We start from the raw sequence: 17,863 nt of genomic DNA, 5'->3' as shown, positions 1-17,863 counted from the left end.
AGAGTAGAACTACTCATGTGTGCGATCTATGAAGAATCATCGCTAGTGAGGTATACCGTATATTGCTATGTAGCATTGCCAACTCCAAAGGTGCCCCACACCCAACTTTTTATGCACATTCCACAGAACCTCCCACACATCACGCGCACCATGGCCGAATACAAACCACCAACTCTCCCTTCGCCCTTCACAAACACAACACCACCTCCGACCCTCCTCACACAAGGTGCCGAAGCCCATGTCTACAAAACCGCCTCTCTCGACCCCGCCATCCCCGCCGCACTGAAGATCCGCCCCTCCAAACCGTACCGACACCCGATCCTCGACCGACGACTGACGCGCCAACGCATCATCCAAGAAGCTCGATGTCTCTTCAAGCTCATTAAAGAAGGCGTCAGCGTGCCGGGTGTACTAGCACTGGACTGGGAGGGACACGGCGGCGCCGAGAGCGGATGGGGCGGAGCTTGGCTGTTAATGGAATGGGTGGAGGGGGCGGTTGTGCGCGTGGTGCTGGAGCGATGGGAGGCATGGATGAAGCAGAATGAGGCATCCTTAAACCCGGTGCAGCGTGAGCGCGAGGAGGCGAGTGCGCGGGCGCTCCTGAAGCGGATGGGAGCGACAATCGGTGCGCTGCACAAGGCCGGCGTTATCCACGGTGACTTGACTACCAGCAACCTCATGCTGCGGGGTTCGCCGCAGGATAATACCGCGACAACCACTACTGAGAACGGCGCATCCATGAAGGGCGACATTGTCCTTATTGATTTCGGGCTCGCGTCGCAGAGCGTCCAGGACGAAGACCGCGCGGTGGATTTGTATGTGTTGGAGCGCGCCATTGGCAGCACGCATCCGCGCTCGGAACCATTCTTCGATGCGCTGGTCCAGGGATACCGCGAGAGTCATCGGGGCGCTCCGTCTACGCTGAAGAGACTCGAGGACGTGCGGATGCGAGGTCGCAAGCGGAGCATGATTGGCTAAAGCCCAGACGGATGTCTACGGTTTAATATTATTCGGCCAACAATCGAAGTGGTTCGACTGGTTACGGTTAAGAATCTCGAGTCTCACTCGCCCAGAAGTCAAAATCCGCTCTGACGGGGGATGCTCTACGCTCTATCGACTGTGTCGCTGCCTGCCTCTCCGAAAGGCTACTAATGACGCCCACCGTGTATGGCCCAGCAATTAGGGCTTGGTTCTGGTGCTCACGGCCTACTGGAATTCGCTATCTACAGAAAAAGAGGCCGCTGGGCTCAAGGGTCGTTGGGAAATCCAGCGAATGGATTTCAAACTTAACCCCTTCCCACTGGGGACTCGGGAATGAAATTCATAGGGCCTCAAAAGATATTGGGTCGAGAATCAACAAGTATGCATTCTATCAATTCACTTGTACATCTGGGATTCCCTTGTATTCGGACTTGAGGGGTTGCTGTTGATCTATACACTCTCTTGTAGCAATCATTTTATCAAGCCTGGCGCTCCATTCCTTAGACGTCGAACCCGAAAACCTAAACATAGATCAGGCGTGACTATCTAAGAGGCTTTGCACATATTGTCGCTGCAATATACCCTAGCCAGGAGCAAATATACAGATTTGCCCCACATTTTGCAGTCAGAGCCACTGTCCACATTCCATCAAGCCGGGCCGTTTTTATATAGAAACTTGTAGATAGATAGACAATAACCTATGGCTCTATGTCGTCATGTGCGTATTGCCTTCGATCAACTTGCTTAGACCGCCAGATGCTTTAGAAAGCCGGGCATTTGAATTGAAATATCGATGCTCTGTGAATATCCACTAGATCTGTACCCATTCAGCGGGAACCATAAAAACGCCGCGCTTGCCATCAGAAAGAGAAAAGGGATTCATGATCGGGCCTTGACACAGGTGCCGACATCCGCCAGCGCAAAGTAGCCCTTATTCTCCACGACCCCGCGATCCTTGACCACGGCCGTATACTTGACCACCCACTGCGGCTCGACATCGCCCTGGATCCCATCGGTCGCACCGGGCGCAGAGGCCAGGATGCCGGCACCCTTCTCACCGGGCCCGAGAAGCTCGCGCGTCGTGCCGACGGGGAGGATATCATTGCAGTCGTTGTGAGTCAGGAGCTGGATATGCTCCTGCTTCGCATAGAGAATCAGCGACTTAGGCACGACGCAACAGTCCTTGAGATTGATCTGGTCAACAGACGGCTGGGCCTTGGTGTGCGGCAGGAACCGGGCCAGCCGGTCACAGCCGAACTCGGCGACGCCCAGCTGCGCGATGCTGCCCTGCTCGTGCAGCGACTCCAGCACCCGCCACGTCTGAACCATGCTATCGAAATCGTCTGCGTCTCCGCTGCGGTCCCCTGCGTATTCTTCTTCGTCGCTGTCGTCGTCGGCATCGAAGAGGATCCCCGGGAACGACACGATTAACAGGTCGATTGATTCGACGTGCAGCTCTTTCAGCACGAGATCTATCGCTTCGCGCGTGTGCGCGCACCGTCTTGAGGCTGGGATCCCGGGTAAATAAAACAGTTTCACTGTGATGTCGTACTGGTCTCGCTCTTCTGCTAACCCGGATTGCGTGAAGTCGATTGCGGGGATGTAGAGGGCATCGTCGCGGTGAAGCGTCCACGAGGGGCATCCGTTCGTGATTGTGGGATTGGTCCCGTTGGAGTCGGCGCCATTACTCGGAGGGGATTCAATGTGTTGCGAGGCGAGGAAATTTAACCGCAGCGAGTTGATCAGCTCGACGTTGGATTTTTGGGTCAACGGCTGCCGGAGGACGGACGGGCGTCCGCCCTGCATGATATTTCTGCGTGGATGTCAGTCCTGGCCACGGGATATGGGATATGGAGGGAGAAGTCTTACGAGGTCGAGAGCACCAGCTTCATCGTGCTGATCAGACACTCGGGGATGTGTTGCTGGAGAGAGAAGACAACCTTGGAACCCCGCGATGGCGGAACCAACTGACAAATCCACTCCGCGCTTCCAAGGTTTCTATGAGCCTCCGGCTCCTCCCGTTATCTTGTCATACTGCTACTTTGCTACTTTAGCATTTGGATATGCTGCAAATATTATGGTCTTCTGGTATTTTACAGAACTCTGGCTTCTCGCACTCGGTCGAGGAGCCACCAATGCGCAAAACGTTTCGGGGAGACATACTCAGGAAGGCAGGAACCAGTTCTCATTTCTATACGGCGCGAAGCAGTTGGTGCACCGAACCGATTCATAATAATCCGGATAGAATCCGCTGTATTCCCAGTCAAGGACCCCAGAGGTAATATAGTTATTCTCCGTCACTTCCACAGTGATATTGTCCGGTTTGATGTCTCCATGGGTGAAAACCATACGAGGTGTTGGATCGACTGGTGGAGATAATTGATGAAGCAGTTCAATTAACACCTCTCCCCCCGGATGTGGGCTCGAGAGCAAGAATGTTTTAAAATCCCCCAGACTGGTGATCGGCATCGAACTCTTGCGAAGATGCCGCCTGATATCTTAACAGCCCTCTCCCGTAACTCCTCCAAGCGGTGTTCCCTCGCGATGAGGTAGGGATCTCAGATCAACTAAGATTGTGTCAAGCTGGTCGCGGATGGAGCATTTCTGGCGAGAGTTGAGGGTGGCCCATACTTGTCCAAGCGAGACCGATTTCATGGCTCATGAAGATCAAAGATATGTCGTTCATCCGCGCCATTCCAAGAGGCCTCGGTGCCGGGATATCTGATTTGTGTTGCTCCAGATATTGCAGGGTGGTGTATTCAGTCGCATCCTCGAGGTTGGAAACCACTTTGACCACAATGTCGGGCGAGCATATGTATACCCCTTTCTGGTTGGCAAACGGGGCTTTCCAAACTGTTTCGCTTCTGCGGAGGAGCTCGTATAGTCTCTGGGAGAGTCCTTGAGGTAGTGGATTAACGGTCTCTGATACCGTATCGAGGAGAGTCGAAACCGCTGGGGAGAAAGGGAAAATAATCTCCACTGGATCTGATGGGCTGAGGAAATCTCGAATATCTTCTTTTTCGTCGTTTCTGGGTGTCTTTCTCTCTCTGCCTTGTATACGGGAAATATAAGCGATGCGAAAAGAAGGACCACGGGCTTTACTTACCGGCAGGCTCATGAACAAAGGGTATGCTTTCGGCCAGACGTTGTGAATATCGGCGGGGAAATAACGTGAGAAGATCAACCTCCGGGTTGTCGTTAACAGCTTTTTGCAACTTGTCCAAGACACGGACATTGAGTCTCGCGGCTTTCGACTGGCGAGGGTCTGAAGGGTCGTCAGTATGTCTGTGTTTCGCCATCTCAATAGTAGAAGAGGGGGGAAGAAGTCGGTCAGCTTGTGAGGAACAGGGTTGATGTATATGCCCGGTGCTGTGGGTACCGCCAGTTTCGAAGCAAAAATCAACCATAATTTAGACAAAGGTCTGACTATATGATAGCGGGATGTCGTTTCGAGTTTCTTTGTGTCTACGTGACGATCATCTAGCAATTAGCTTGGGAAAACATGCTCTAACCAACGCCCCCTCTCCAGGTCTCTAATATTAATAGTAACAAAAACACTTAGAAAGAAAATTGGAAAAATACCTAGAAAAAGAGAAGAAGAATAAAGAGAAAAATTAGTAACTATTATAAGCTATACATTTAGTAAACAATAAGCCTGTGAATCTTAGTTATTGCTCTTTACTACGCCTCCTAACGTCGCCCGAGCGAAGCGAGGATCAGTGGCCTGTCCAGAATTTAAAGCATTTATGTGCATGACAAGAAAGGGAAACTGGGAATTTCTTGTTTCTCAACTAAGTACAAAAGCTCCTTCCTCTGTGATTGAAGCTCAATGATGAAATAGAGACCGAGTAAATATAAAAACCCATAGGGGTATTGAAGAGCTTACGCTTCTTCGCCGTAGCCACAGAGCTCGTCGACTCAAAATGTCACCGGCCAATACTCGTCTGAGAGGTCATGGGTACGCTTCCAGCCTCAGTATGCTTGGCTTTGGCGACCTGGCCAGGTTTGTTGTGATGCTTGTGAGCCCGATAAAAACCCCCAAGCTGAGCCCGCTAACCTCTTATATGATGAAGCTCCAACGGAGCGACCACCCCAGGTTGCGTTCGTGGCTAGAGCCGTCGGGCCAGAATGTGAGAAGTTCTTGAACTCGAGCCTCGACTTTACCATTGGGGCTTACGTCCGTCAGTACGGACCCTTGGAGACTACCCCGAGGCGGCTCATCTTCGCTCACAACTATCACCAACCGTTCGAGGAGGCGGATTACATTCGGACCTTATTTAGAGATCTCTTCCAGGAGATGGAGGAGACGAATACACACCAGAACCCGTGTTCTTGGCATCGGCAAGCTTCTTGTTGAGGAGGAGCTCGTTGATGATATCAACCAGCTTGCTGTTGGTTTTAACGAGTCTCTTGTTAGACTCGGTGAGCTGCTCGACAGATTTGCGCAGGAAATCGATCTCCCTGGCAGCGGTAACCTTGTCCTCTGTTTCTTGGTTGTAGTTGGCGCCAGGACGGATGTGAACTCCGCGTGGGGGTTGGTCTCGATGGCGAGGTCAATCGCAGCAGAGGCTCCAAGCTGAACAAGGTGAAGATCTTAAATATTGTCTTGTAGATCATTCACTTCAGCTTGATTTAGGCTTCTGTTTAAACTTCACCCTAGTCAGAAGGAGGAAGGTATACCTTAGAAGTTTACGAAGCTTTCAGCAGCCGAACGTGCGGCCAGGGCATTGACAGATAGTGAGATCAAGATTCTGATTCCTTTTAGGGCAACGGACTACGCCCGTAGCCCCGCGATCTCCCGAAGGGTATTGCAACGCGTCAAGCTGTAGAGTCACATAAATGGTGGCCTTAGAAGGCATTTTCAAGCAAAGTGCATGACCACCAGCCTGTTGACAGCGCCCGCCCTCGACCTGTTGGTCAGGGTCTCTCGGAAGTTGAGTGGCTCTTCTGTATCTTGTGAGGGAAGGGTAAAGCTCGTCTGGGTCTGGGGAAAGTCGTGGGCAAACTGCCGTGTGTCAATCTAGAGTGAGTATAGGCACTGAAAGTATATTAAAATAGAATAGCGCCAGACTCATAGCCCAGAGTAACGATTACTTCACTGCTATAAAATATCCTCTGACAGGATTCCAGGTCAAGATAACCAGAGCATTGTCGATATTCAATAAGCTCGTGCTCAATAAGTTGTATTATAGCTGAATCGATTTTCTAGATCAATACATTGGAGAGCTTTTTTGGGTACATCTGAGATACATCCACCTATCAACAGAGGAGCTAAAGGCACTAAACGTATATTAGAGAAGAATTAAGAAAAGGTTGTATCTATAGTGGCCAAAAATTTAACCTTTAAATTGAATACTTTTTATTCACCTTCTTCTTTTCTGTGAGTTTCAAATCTTGTCTACTCTATTCCTATCTATTTATCTTCTTAGAACAAAGAACTATACTAATATTATGCCTTGTTATATAAATGCTTTAATATTTGAGCATTTAGGGTTTTTTTTAGGTGACATATTAAGTGGGCACCTAGCTAAGGGGGCCCAAAAAGTGCCAAGCGGGGCCCAAAGAATTCCTTATTATCTAAGCTAATTTTATACACAAATCTTTTTTTTTATCTTTTTTATTCTATATCTACTATATCATGGCACCTTCACAGTATTTCCATGATCCCTTATTTGGACCCCGATTCCGACCACTACGAGATACTACCCCGATTGAGGCAGGGTCTGAGTTATCTTCCAGTTAACGTATTACTTATGTGTTAAATCATCTTCTTTACAGTATATCTAATATAAGTTTGTTAATCTTTGAATATATTATATAGAGTTGATCTATAGATAAAGAAAGTATTATTAGTAAGAAATTTTATTATATATCAAGTATTTTGGGCCCCGGTCGACTCAGTGAGCTGGGGGGCCCAAAAATTTCGGCGTAATATTCTCCCGACTGTTGGACCCCTCTTGGCATTTTCTGGGCCCCCCTTGGCTGTAACCCGTAGTCGACCATGACACATAAAGCAGTTTTTGTGCTTTAGGTTAGCAACAAACCGAAATAAGCAACCTTCCATAGCTTTAATGAGTGGTATAACATTGATCATAGCCATCAGAAATTATTAGAATAAAAAAAGACAAGAAAAGTCTAAAAAAGATAGCATGTCCTGGTTTCGATCCAGGGTCCTCCGGGTTATGAGCCCGGCGCTCTTCCGCTGTGCTAACATGCTCTGATTGGTGCAAATTAAAGGTCGTTTTGCAACAAGAATAGGCTGAAGGGCTCTCAAAATGATGTGAACGGCACAATATATCAATTATATCCATGGATTTCCAAATGTATATAAATAACTTACATATAACCTAATTTTATGTCCAAGGATCCTCAGTTGACTATGGAAATCGAGTAAGAAGTCGAAGAGAACCTGTGACCTACCTCCCGTTCATCTTTAGACATCCCCAACCTTATTCAAGCAGCTCATAACTCGAGGGCACGACATTACCTAGCAATATAACCGTATATAGATGTACTATTCTGATTAGCGATTTCTTAGAGACAGTCTATGTGCTCATCAGCATACTTGGATCTAAATGGATGACGTACAATCTCACTTTCTTAGTTATATATTCTATTTGGTATTATTGCCATGCTTAAAATTTTGTAACTTCTAGTTAATGAAACAAATGTTTCTCCTGCGTTACTAGAGCTGGAATCCAGAGTTTCCATGGATAGATGACAGTTGCATCATCAACTCCTTGGATCCGCACTAGGTCAAACCTGGCATGCCGTCATAATTCATTCTTGTCTATAGACTGATATGGCTTTCTGATATTCTCTTTTTACAAGGTATTCTTCATCAAAATGGAAACTGACTACCAGCGATACCTCACACTGCGCTGGCTTGAGAAATATCATCCAGTCACTTTCGCCCGATAATATCGGGGCGCAGGACCGAACCCACGGTTACCTCATCAGCGATGAGGAATTATCGCGCCTTGGAGTTGAGCTTCATGATCTGGACATCGCTACTGGCGCCATTTCCCCTCCTGGCAGACCATACTCCCTTCCAAGGACTGATTTTCCAGAGATCCCGAACACTTAACAACAGGAGCTTCAAAAGGATTACCTTCTGAAAGACGCAAATGAAGAGGCTGCAAAGGATGAAGTGAACCAAATGTTGACGAGCAATGGAATGCTCTACATTTTCTCCTGGAGCTTAAGCCTTTCTTACACGTTGCACTCATTTGAGAGAGATCGCAATCTTGAACGTGAATTCTCCAAGGTATGCCAACACTCTATGTGATGATTGAAAGCTACTAATATATTTATTTTATCCAGGGGTGGTACCTCTTCAAAGGCAGGTTGCCCTATGATTCCATCGGTTAGGTACGATTGGGTTTGCGACAAGTAAGTTTGAAACTACTTTCCGTTTTTGACTACCCCTGACTTTCTTCCACATGAAAGTGAGGCTATATTTAGAATGAATGATCGTGAATTGACAGATGATGAGGACGAAGACATGGCTGTGTTGCAAACGGTAGATTGGCGATTGGGACCCTTGCACGCGAAGAAAATGGACAGGCGAGTGGCCGAGAGAGATCGTGGAACCGATTGTGAGCGAGCCAATACAGAAAGCCAAAGCCATGGATGGGCTTCTGTCAGGGTCTGACCTTGTGGCGACGATGCACGCCCTTCAAAGTTACTGGTGGCGGCCTTGGCCTGTCATATATTGGATGCTATGGTCGCCCAGAAATATTCGATCATGCAAAATACTTTGCATGATTTGATCGTGTTTTCTCGGTGAGCATTGATTCTTCCTATAGCCATACATTGAGCCTTGCTGACTGCGTATAGAGGTTGGTCGTTGCACTTGACTACGGAGGACGCGCTGGCGTTCTTCACGCATACTACGAAGTATTTCATGCGCTGCTCCGAACCTAGCTTTTACAAACTCTTGTGCTATCCCTAAACTACCCAAAAGATTCTGCCAAAGCCCCCAGTAAGCCTCCTGTCTCTTAATCATGTTTAATTTGGTTCCAAGTTACAGAGCATCATCTTAGCTCTACTACCGACCAAGAAAATTCGTCAAGGTCGAACAGACACCCCGCCGAGCACACCACGAATGGGGCTCAGGGTAAGTAGTTGACTTGCCGGGTTAATAAATTGGCCCAAGACCTGCCTTAAAAGTGTCAGAGTTGTTGCAATTTGCACCCCACAATGGCGTTGGGAGTGGAGCGGATGGTGTTGATAGAAACCCATCTCAATGCTCGGCACGCCATCGCGATCACCGATGATGTTAGCAACGCCAAATCAATCCCCCCAATCTCAAGTCTGACCCAATATCCAACCGCCTTGCAGTCCCAGAGAGCTACTGGCTTATCAGATTGAAGAGCCAACTCCAATTTCTCGAGTGGCGTCGAAAACGGCCCAAATGGCGTGCAGGGATGTGCGGGGGGTGTTTACTTACAAAAGTGCCAGCCCAGCTCACCACAACAAATTCATAATTTTCTCTCGCATTCTCTAAATTCAACGTTTGCGCTGGAGATCAAACATTCGTCATGGCTCTAGTGGGACCCCCGAAGTCTCTGGCCTGTCCTCACTGTCGGATATCAAACATATCTCCGAGCCAGTCAAGGGTCTTTCGGGCTTGGACCGAACACCTATCGTGACTTTGAAAAGTAGCATTAGTGGATCTGAGTCGGATTACCCAACAGAACAGACCCCATTTACGCTCGAAGAACACCCAGTCGATGAAGTGAGATCGATTAAAGTGGGCATCATCGGCGCTGGCATCGCGGGGATCACGGCGGGCGTGTTACTGCCAGCAAAGCTTCCGGGACTGGACCTTCGAATCTACGACAAGAATTCAGATGTGGTATGTGGCCTGTCATATATTTTGTATCCCAGTTTCCAACTAACCATCCTCCATGTAGGGAGGAACATGGTATAGTTTCCCTCTCGTCTTTGCTGTGAATTCAGAGCGATTGATTCTTTATTTCGCGTCTTCATTTTTCTGTCCACTAATGCATTGAAACAGGTTCGAAAATACCTACCCCGGCGTGCGATGTGATATACCTGCCCATGTATACCAGTCTGGCTTCGCGCCCAACACCCAATGGACCGAAGAATTCGCCCAGGGAGCAGAGATCAGAGACTACTGGCAGGGTGTGGCGCGGAAACATAATGTGTACCAATACCTTCGGCCACAACAACAAGTACAAAGAGCAGAATGGCTGGCCGACGAGGGCAAATGGAAAATTGCTATTGAGCACGTCGACGGCTCCAACAAGGTACGTCGTATTCACAATATTCATTTTTTTGAGGTAAAATCTAATTTGAAGCCGCAGGTTTACGAAGAGAAACTAGATGTTTTCATCAACGCCATAGGCCACTTCAACGCCTGGAAATTGCCCGACTATCCAGGAATCAATGATTACAAGGGAACACTTTTCCACTCCTCTAACTGGAACCACAATCTGAACTTACAAGGGAAACGAATTGCCCTCATTGGGAATGGCGCATCCGGCTTACAAGTGCTTCCCTCTATCCAACCAATTGCCAGCCATGTCGACCACTATGCGCGGAACCCAACATGGATCGCAGAATCGTTCAGCAGCGGTAACGTAGGAGTGCGTCGGCTAGAGCCGAATCTATTCTCAGAGTCACAGTTGGAATCATTCAAAGATCCACAAGCATACCTGGAATATCGCAAGGGCGTTGAGAAGGGCTATTTTCAGCGGTTCGGGGCAATTTTCAAAGACTCGCCCGAGAACCGGACGCTGCACGGCAAATGGACGGATCTAATGCTGCAGCGTGTCTCGGACAAGCCAGAGCTGGGAGACAAAATCCTCCCTGATTTCCCACCCAACTGTCGTCGTCCGACGCCTGGTCCGGGGTATCTAGAAGCACTCACCAAGGACAATGTCAGTTATATCCGGACGCGCATCCAGCGCTTCACTGAGAAGGGCATCGTGACCGAAGACGGCGTGGAGCGAGAAGCAGACATAATAATTTGCTCGACGGGCGCCAACGTCGACCATGCGCCTCCATTCTCAATCATCGCAAACGGAATCGACCTCAAAAGTGCCTGGAAGAAAGATGGAGTGTTTGGCTTCCCCTACTCCTACCTGGGATTCGCAACCCCGGGCTTCCCCAATCTTCTCTGGCTCGGCGGTCCCTACTCCTCTGGACACAGCGGCACCGTGCCCAACAGCCTCGAAAACCAAGTCACATATATTGCCAAGGTTTTGCGCAAGATCCGCACACAGGGTATCAAGGCTATTGCGCCGTCCAAGCAGGCAGCCGACGACTTCGTCGAATACTGTGACCAGTTCTATCCACGCACCGTATGGTCGGCTAACTGTAGCTCTTGGTACAACGGCGGTCGTCCAGGCGCCCGTATTCACGGCCTCTTCCCTGGTAGTGCCTCCCATGCGAACTATATCCGGCGCGATCCTCGTTGGGAGGATTGGGAGTACACCTATATCAACCCCAGCGGCAATCGATTTGCATACTTTGGGAATGGCTGGACTTTGAAGGAGCTGACTCCGGATGCCTATCTGACTCCCCATCTCAGACTGCCCGAGGAGATTGATTTGAAGTCTTATATGGAGGGTTGGTCGGATGTTTGATGGGTTGAAATATTCTCGCCAGTCTCTATATTGGTTATAGTAATGGAAATGTACGAGGTCACAAACTACTACTTATCAATCTAATCTATCTCGTAGCGTGGCACATTTGAGAGCAAAACTAAGTAAATCAGGTCGGTCCGGGATTAGGCAGCCTTCCAAGGGTATGTCCGAGGCACGCTGTCTACCGAGTCATTGTCGGAGGCAAATTACTCCACCGGGCGATTACGTCTGATATAGCAATTTAGTGTTAGGGAATTTTGATGCTTGCACGACTCGTTCAATCCAAATCCGAATTTAATGGCTATGTATGACGATTTCCACGCTCTCGGTGCTCGGCCTCTACGCTGCCCGATATGTCCGCGCCACAGATCACCAGCATATCATAGCTAAATTGTATTTTTGGCAACAGGCCGTTAATATTTTTTTGTCGCTCAAAGCTTCGGCGACAGGCCCTAGAGTTATGAGCTTGTCTAAGAAAAGTGTAAGTAGGCTTTGTTTTTGGACGGAATCTTGCCCATTTTTTTTTTTGAACTGGCTTTTCTTAACATCAAGTTCCTTTTAATAGTAATAGTAATAATAATAATAATAAAAGGAACTTAATCTCACCACATATTTACCCCAGGAATGAGCTTTAGCGGGGCGTTGAATAAGACTTGCAACGGAGATACCTGCTTGAGAGCGGAGATAACAACCCTTGGGCGACTATCGCCGGCTGAGGTCAGAGAAGTCTACAAAATACAAAGTATAAAGAGCATTCAGTATTTCAAGTGTAGGTTCTTTAAGGTCAATCAAGACAATCTTTAAATCAAAACTTCATTTTTCATTGCGTGCAAATCAATTGAGCAACTCTTACCTCATCGCAAGCATAATGGCTGGCAACTACGTGAAAAACCAAGCCCCGGGCTTTATAAACCAGATCCGGCGCGTTGCCATGGTCGGCGTACGTCAATTATTCACACCTTTATATTGACGACCTCATTGACTGACGAGACTGCAGGCCGGAGGCTCCGTTGGCAAGCCCATCGCACAGGAAGTGCTTAAAACGGGCAAGCACACTCTAACCGCCTTGACTCGCGTGGGCAGCCAAAACACCTTGCCCGAAGGCATCCAGTCGGTCTCGGTCGACTACAATGACGAGGCAAGCCTGATGAGCGCTCTCAAGGACCAGGACTGCCTCATCATCACTCTGGCCGTTACAGCGCCGTCCGACACTCAACTCAAGCTTGTGCAAGCTGCCGCCAAAGCGGGTGTCAAGTATGTGATGCCGAACATATGGGGCTGCGACGTCACGAACGAAGGGTTGGCGAACGATGTGCCGGGCTGGAACCGGATGCCCGCCGTAGCCGCTGAAATGGAGAAAGCCGGAATCGCGTGGATCGGGGTGATCTGCGGGTTTTGGTACGAGCACAGTGTGACACTCGGGCCCGACGCCTTTGGGTTCAACTTTGTGGAGAAGAAGTTGACTCTGTGCGATGATGGAAACACCAAAATCAATATCAGCACTCAGACCCAGTGTGGCCGGGCGGTTGCCACCATCTTGAGTCTCCCGGTGCTGCCTCAGGATGAGGATGACCAGAGCCTGACGGTGGCTCGCTGGCTGAACAAGCAAGTTTTCATCTCGAGCTTCTTGCTCAGCCAGAAGGACATGTTTGAGAGCTGGAAGCGGGTCACGGGCGACCAGGATAGTGACTGGACCATCGAGTACGAGCCGAGCAGTCAGCGACATCAGAGGGGGGTGGAGCGCGTGAAGCAGGGGGATTTCAGCAAATATCCTCTGACCATGTACTCGCGTGTCCTTTTCCCCAACGGAGGTGGTAATTTCGAGAGCACGCATGAGCTGGCCAATTCACTTCTGGGCCTGCCTATGGAGGATCTGGATGAGCAAACCAAGAAGGCCAAGGTAATGGTTGACCGGGGGTATAACTACATGACAAACCGCAACTAAGTGTGTCCATGGATCGTTCATGTCATTGAATCCGACTCTTCGCCGTGCAATTCCGTCGGTTATTTCCGAGCAATCCTTTTTCAAAATCATCTAGTAAAGATACTTAAGTGTATTTCTTTAAATCATCATATGTCTAGTAAACAAAGATGTAGTTGATGGGCTCGGTGCTAATCGACCCGATGTAGGAACCAAAGCGCAGCGCATCCTCACTTCACAACTTCACCATTGCCACGCTCTCCCTTCTCAGAAACTTCAGAGGAATACGACACAGCCGACAATTCCCACTCTCAATAACGTGTCGAGGTAAGCAAAACCCTTGATTTATTACTAGAGCATCTCTAACTTAAACCAGGCAGATCAAGCACCCGCGATGAACCCTTCGCCTATACTAATGGCCGTTTCCCGTTCGATGAAAAGCGCCAGTTCAATCGACGCCATGTAAAATTTGACTTGGATGCGCTGTACAGCACCGCTGCTACGCTGGAGTATCATCTGAGATCACTGCCGTTGGGAAGATGGAGGGAGGGTTCAACAAGGCCCTTCTCATGAAAAAGAGCAACGGAATGGAAGTCATCACAAAAATTCCATGTCTAATTGCAGGCCCTCCGTTATTAACAACGGCATGTGAAGTGGGAGTTCTGGAATACAGTATGTTTTCTTCAACCCAAAAGAATTCCACACTGGCTAAGGATGTGCAACTTAGTCCGGCAGCACACCAGCATTCAGGTTCGGTGTATTCTTGCCTGGTCATTGAATAAATCGAATTCTGTTGGTGTCGAGGACATCATCATGGAGAAAGCTGCAGGAGTCCCGCTCTTTCAGCGATGGAGCACCATGACCGAATTCGATAAGCTACAGCTGATCCAGAATCCGACAAATCTTGAGTGCCAGCTTTCTTCCATTCAATTCCCTAGTTATGGAGGACTATACCTGTGAGCAGATGCGGGTAACTTCACGCATCAACAACTCGCCGAGGACATCGACCCGTCCAGCTCTTTTTGCATTGGGTTTTCTTGTGATCGCGCGTTTAACGATGATTTGGCGAAAGACAATAGCAGGTCAAAGAACATTGACCAAGGGCCTTGTAAGTAACATGGACAATCTGGCAGCTCACTGGCTAAGGATCTTTGTTTGCACAGGGGATTCGCTATCGTCTTTTGGTGTCTTCGTTGGAAAATGACAATTGTCTCGTCTTTCAGAGAAGAGTCCAGGGGAGAGCCAACTTTCTATCAAGGAAGCACCGAAGAAAAATCCCAGATCCCGGAGACCACCATGCACCTAATGGAACCCCTGGACTCAAACCCAACATTGAAACGTGCTTCTCAACCAACACTTTGGAATACTGATCTGCACATGGGAAACATCTACGTCGACCCCGAGGAATGCTCCAAAATAGTATCTCTCATTGATTTCCAGTCCATAATGGTACTACCAGCATTTCTTCAGGCCCAGTGGCCAGTCTTTCTCAAGCCTCCCCAAGGCTACGACTATGTGAAGGGCCTAGTCCAGTCCAGTCAAAGGCTGCCCGACGACTTTGACTCCCTCGACGAAGAATGCAAATCCGCTGCTCTGCAACAATGGGATCAGGCAAAGTTAGCAAAGGCCTACGAGGTATCCAACTACCTGGAGGACAGAGCGGCACATAATGCGATGAATATCCCTCGTCTTTAGAGAACTCTTTCCTCGGTGCGGAGAAGTCTCGGAGATGGGCATTCTCCCACTTCGCACTTGTCTGATCGAGATCTTCCAGAATTGGTCCCAGCTGGGATCTTCTAGGGAGTGTCCCTTCACATTCAGTGACGAAGAAATTGAAGTACATGGGCGCCAATTTGCTCAAAATGAGGCTTGGCATGAGTTGCAAGCTCTTGCTCAAGAATGCCTCGATACTGATGCGGAAGGGTGGATCGCACCTCAGTTGGATATCACGGAAAAGAAAAGGCAGAATCAGGAGCTACATGCCATGTGTATCAACCAAATCGCGGGAGAGACGTCGACGGAAGAAGCAAGGGCAATGTGGGCATTTCCCGTTGATACGTGATGTCCAAAGGCCCGTTTTACTGTACTATTCGGCGTCGGGCACGAGCATGGCATTTCTTCTGCAATGTGTCACTATGTACATTCCATATCCACAGGCTGCAATCTATTTTGACTCTGTCAATGAATAGGGGGGCACCTCCTGTCCCTCTCTCCAGAAATACTTCGCACCCGGGTGAGACTCGGGCAGTCTCGACTGGCCCTGCTTGGAGTACATGTTCTCCCGAAAGGTCCCTCCCTGAACAGCATAGTCAGACCAAAAGAGACCGCGTCGCTGCAGCTCCGGAAGAAGCAGGCGAATAACATCATCGAACGTTTCTGGGATGCTGGCATAGCTGAGGTTGAACCCGTCGACATCGCCAACAGTCACCCAGCGCTCCAGCTCGTCAGCCACGGTCTGCACGCTGCCTATGATTTTGACTCCATTTCCACCGAGCGTCAGGTACTCGGCGATAGTCTTCTTGTCCCACTTCTGGCCCTCGGTACCCGGCACCGTGCTCGCCCAGTGGTTCACCATACTTCGCACCGCGGGCAGCTCCACGAACCGAAAATCTTGGTCGTCAGCATACGTCGACAAGTCATAGCCAGTCCAACCCCCGAACAGAGCCAGCGCCCCTTCCCGATCGCCGTATTTCTTGAGCTCCTCGAACTTGGCCTGTGCCCCCTCGTCCGTCTCTGCCACAATCACGAGTGCCCCGGCGACGATCTTAATGTCCTCGGGGTTGCGCCCGCCCTCGGCTGCCTGCTGGCGAATGCTATCCACCGAGGGCCGGACAAGTTCCGGCTTCTGCGCGTGAAGGAAAACAGCCTCGGCATGCTTGGCTGCAAAGGCTTTCCCGGCCGTTGAGGTTCCCGCCTGCAGCAGGAAAGGTGTACGCTGGGGACTCGGCTCGCAGAGATGCGGGCCGGGCACTTGAAAATACTTTCCTTTGTGATTGATCTGCCGCACACCAGAAGGATCCGCGTATCTCTGGCCCTCAGCCTCGCCACTAGACTTTGGGGCATCATGTCCCCAGTTCACGGCATCATCCCTCCACGACGCTTCCCATAGTTTATAAGTGACGTCCAGGTACTCGTCAGCAATGCGATAGCGCTCATCATGCTCGATCTGAGTGTCGAGCCCGAAGTTGCGTGCCGCAGAATCCAAGTACGAGGTCACGATGTTCCATCCAATGCGGCCGTTACTGAGATGATCCACAGTCGAGAAGCGTCGCGCCAGCGCATACGGCGCGTCGTAGGTGGTCGACGCTGTCACTCCAAACCCGATGCTCTCGGTCGCGGCCGCCATGGCAGAGATGCTGTACAGAGGGTCGTTGATGGGGAATTGGGCTGCCGCGGGGATAGTCGGGTCGAGGTTGGCCGGGCCACGGTATACATCGTAGCCGCCGAGGACATCTGCAAAGAAGATGGCGTGGAACTTGGCCTCCTCGAGCTTTTGCGCGAGGGCAATCCAGGTCTTAATGTTTTTGTAGTCGGAGCCCTTGTCTGCGGGATAGCGAAACAGCCCTGGGTTCAGGTGGCTGGGCGAATGCATGGCGAAGGCATTGATGATGAGTTGCTTTTTATTTGTTGAAGACATGATGAGGGCTCTTGGCCTGGCGCCAGCTTTAGTATTTCCGGATGTGTGTATGACCACAGTATGTCTGGTTTCAACCCACCAGGAGCAGCTTCAATTCGTCTTATTTATTGTTTCTGTATGGCCTTTTTGCCTATCAGCCCCGCAGCCTTTGCCGTCTGCCATCGCCAAGAAGACGTGCATTTGGAGTCTGATGGCGTCAGCGTCCACGGCGAGGGGTGGAGTTGAGGCAGCCAATGTCGGAACATTCTCGAGAGGATTGATAGGATTAATATTAGGGGTTGATAATGACAACCTTTTGGTTTCCTGGGCTTGGTGGTTGGAAGTTCAGGTGAATCCGACATCGCCGTCCTGAGGGTCGGAGCATTAAGAAAGGGTGGGGCTTGCATATATATAACTGTCGGAGAAAGCAGTAGCAAATAAACAGAACAAAATTCATTTACCTGGAGATATAATAAGACCATATTTCTGTCATATTTTATAGTATTTAATTTATAGAGTTGAAAAAGGAGAAAAAGAAATAAGTTAAGAGAATATCCGATTCATTGATGGTTGGATTGGGCTATAAAATTGGATTTTCAGGGATCTTGTCATGAGTATTGCAATGGAATTTTTGACACTTGATTGGCAAGATGGCCGAGTGGTTCTAAGGCGTGCGGTTTAGGTTAATCCCTCCTAGCATCCGCATCTCCGAAAGGGGACCTGGGTTCG

At 49.4% G+C, this 17,863-nt stretch overlaps 9 protein-coding genes across 9 annotated transcripts; 5 read left to right on the top strand and 4 right to left on the bottom strand.

The window, feature by feature from the left end:
- Positions 1-150: 150 nt before the first annotated feature.
- bud32 (serine/threonine protein kinase BUD32) lies at positions 151-978 on the top strand (the record flags this gene model as incomplete). Its single annotated transcript, XM_056653932.1, has 1 exon — positions 151-978. One exon carries the CDS (start codon positions 151-153, stop codon positions 976-978), a length of 828 nt encoding a protein of 275 aa, XP_056514999.1.
- An 882-nt stretch (positions 979-1,860) lies between these two features.
- NUU61_003349 (putative gamma-cysteine synthetase regulatory subunit) lies at positions 1,861-2,873 on the bottom strand (the record flags this gene model as incomplete). Its single annotated transcript, XM_056653931.1, has 2 exons — positions 1,861-2,794; positions 2,851-2,873. 2 exons carry the CDS (start codon positions 2,871-2,873, stop codon positions 1,861-1,863), a joined length of 957 nt encoding a protein of 318 aa, XP_056514998.1.
- Positions 2,874-2,935: 62 nt separating this feature from the next.
- On the top strand, positions 2,936-3,214 carry NUU61_003348 (uncharacterized protein; the record flags this gene model as incomplete). The annotated part of the gene is made up of 1 exon (XM_056653930.1): positions 2,936-3,214. One exon carries the CDS (start codon positions 2,936-2,938, stop codon positions 3,212-3,214), a length of 279 nt encoding a protein of 92 aa, XP_056514997.1.
- Positions 3,215-3,559: 345 nt separating this feature from the next.
- On the bottom strand, positions 3,560-4,280 carry NUU61_003347 (uncharacterized protein; the record flags this gene model as incomplete). The annotated part of the gene is made up of 2 exons (XM_056653929.1): positions 3,560-4,032; positions 4,088-4,280. 2 exons carry the CDS (start codon positions 4,278-4,280, stop codon positions 3,560-3,562), a joined length of 666 nt encoding a protein of 221 aa, XP_056514996.1.
- Positions 4,281-5,041: 761 nt separating this feature from the next.
- NUU61_003346 (uncharacterized protein) lies at positions 5,042-5,840 on the bottom strand (the record flags this gene model as incomplete). Its single annotated transcript, XM_056653928.1, has 3 exons — positions 5,042-5,214; positions 5,300-5,521; positions 5,753-5,840. 3 exons carry the CDS (start codon positions 5,838-5,840, stop codon positions 5,042-5,044), a joined length of 483 nt encoding a protein of 160 aa, XP_056514995.1.
- A 2,888-nt stretch (positions 5,841-8,728) lies between these two features.
- NUU61_003345 (flavin-containing monooxygenase) lies at positions 8,729-11,597 on the top strand (the record flags this gene model as incomplete). Its single annotated transcript, XM_056653927.1, has 6 exons — positions 8,729-8,766; positions 8,821-8,880; positions 9,535-9,841; positions 9,900-9,910; positions 10,004-10,256; positions 10,314-11,597. The coding sequence occupies 6 exons, from the start codon at positions 8,729-8,731 to the stop codon at positions 11,595-11,597; spliced, it is 1,953 nt and encodes a 650-aa protein (XP_056514994.1).
- An 868-nt stretch (positions 11,598-12,465) lies between these two features.
- NUU61_003344 (aromatic alcohol reductase) lies at positions 12,466-13,542 on the top strand (the record flags this gene model as incomplete). The annotated part of the gene is made up of 2 exons (XM_056653926.1): positions 12,466-12,537; positions 12,595-13,542. 2 exons carry the CDS (start codon positions 12,466-12,468, stop codon positions 13,540-13,542), a joined length of 1,020 nt encoding a protein of 339 aa, XP_056514993.1.
- Positions 13,543-14,814: 1,272 nt separating this feature from the next.
- On the top strand, positions 14,815-15,213 carry NUU61_003343 (uncharacterized protein; the record flags this gene model as incomplete). The annotated part of the gene is made up of 1 exon (XM_056653925.1): positions 14,815-15,213. The coding sequence occupies one exon, from the start codon at positions 14,815-14,817 to the stop codon at positions 15,211-15,213; it is 399 nt and encodes a 132-aa protein (XP_056514992.1).
- Positions 15,214-15,682: 469 nt separating this feature from the next.
- On the bottom strand, positions 15,683-17,155 carry NUU61_003342 (LLM class flavin-dependent oxidoreductase; the record flags this gene model as incomplete). The annotated part of the gene is made up of 1 exon (XM_056653924.1): positions 15,683-17,155. The coding sequence occupies one exon, from the start codon at positions 17,153-17,155 to the stop codon at positions 15,683-15,685; it is 1,473 nt and encodes a 490-aa protein (XP_056514991.1).
- Positions 17,156-17,863: the final 708 nt, after the last annotated feature.

Source organism: Penicillium alfredii (assembly GCF_028826965.1).
Source record: "Penicillium alfredii strain IBT 34128 chromosome Unknown utg000004l_segment0_segment0, whole genome shotgun sequence".
NCBI lineage: Eukaryota > Fungi > Ascomycota > Eurotiomycetes > Eurotiales > Aspergillaceae > Penicillium > Penicillium alfredii.
This window is presented reverse-complemented; position numbering and strand designations above follow the sequence as displayed.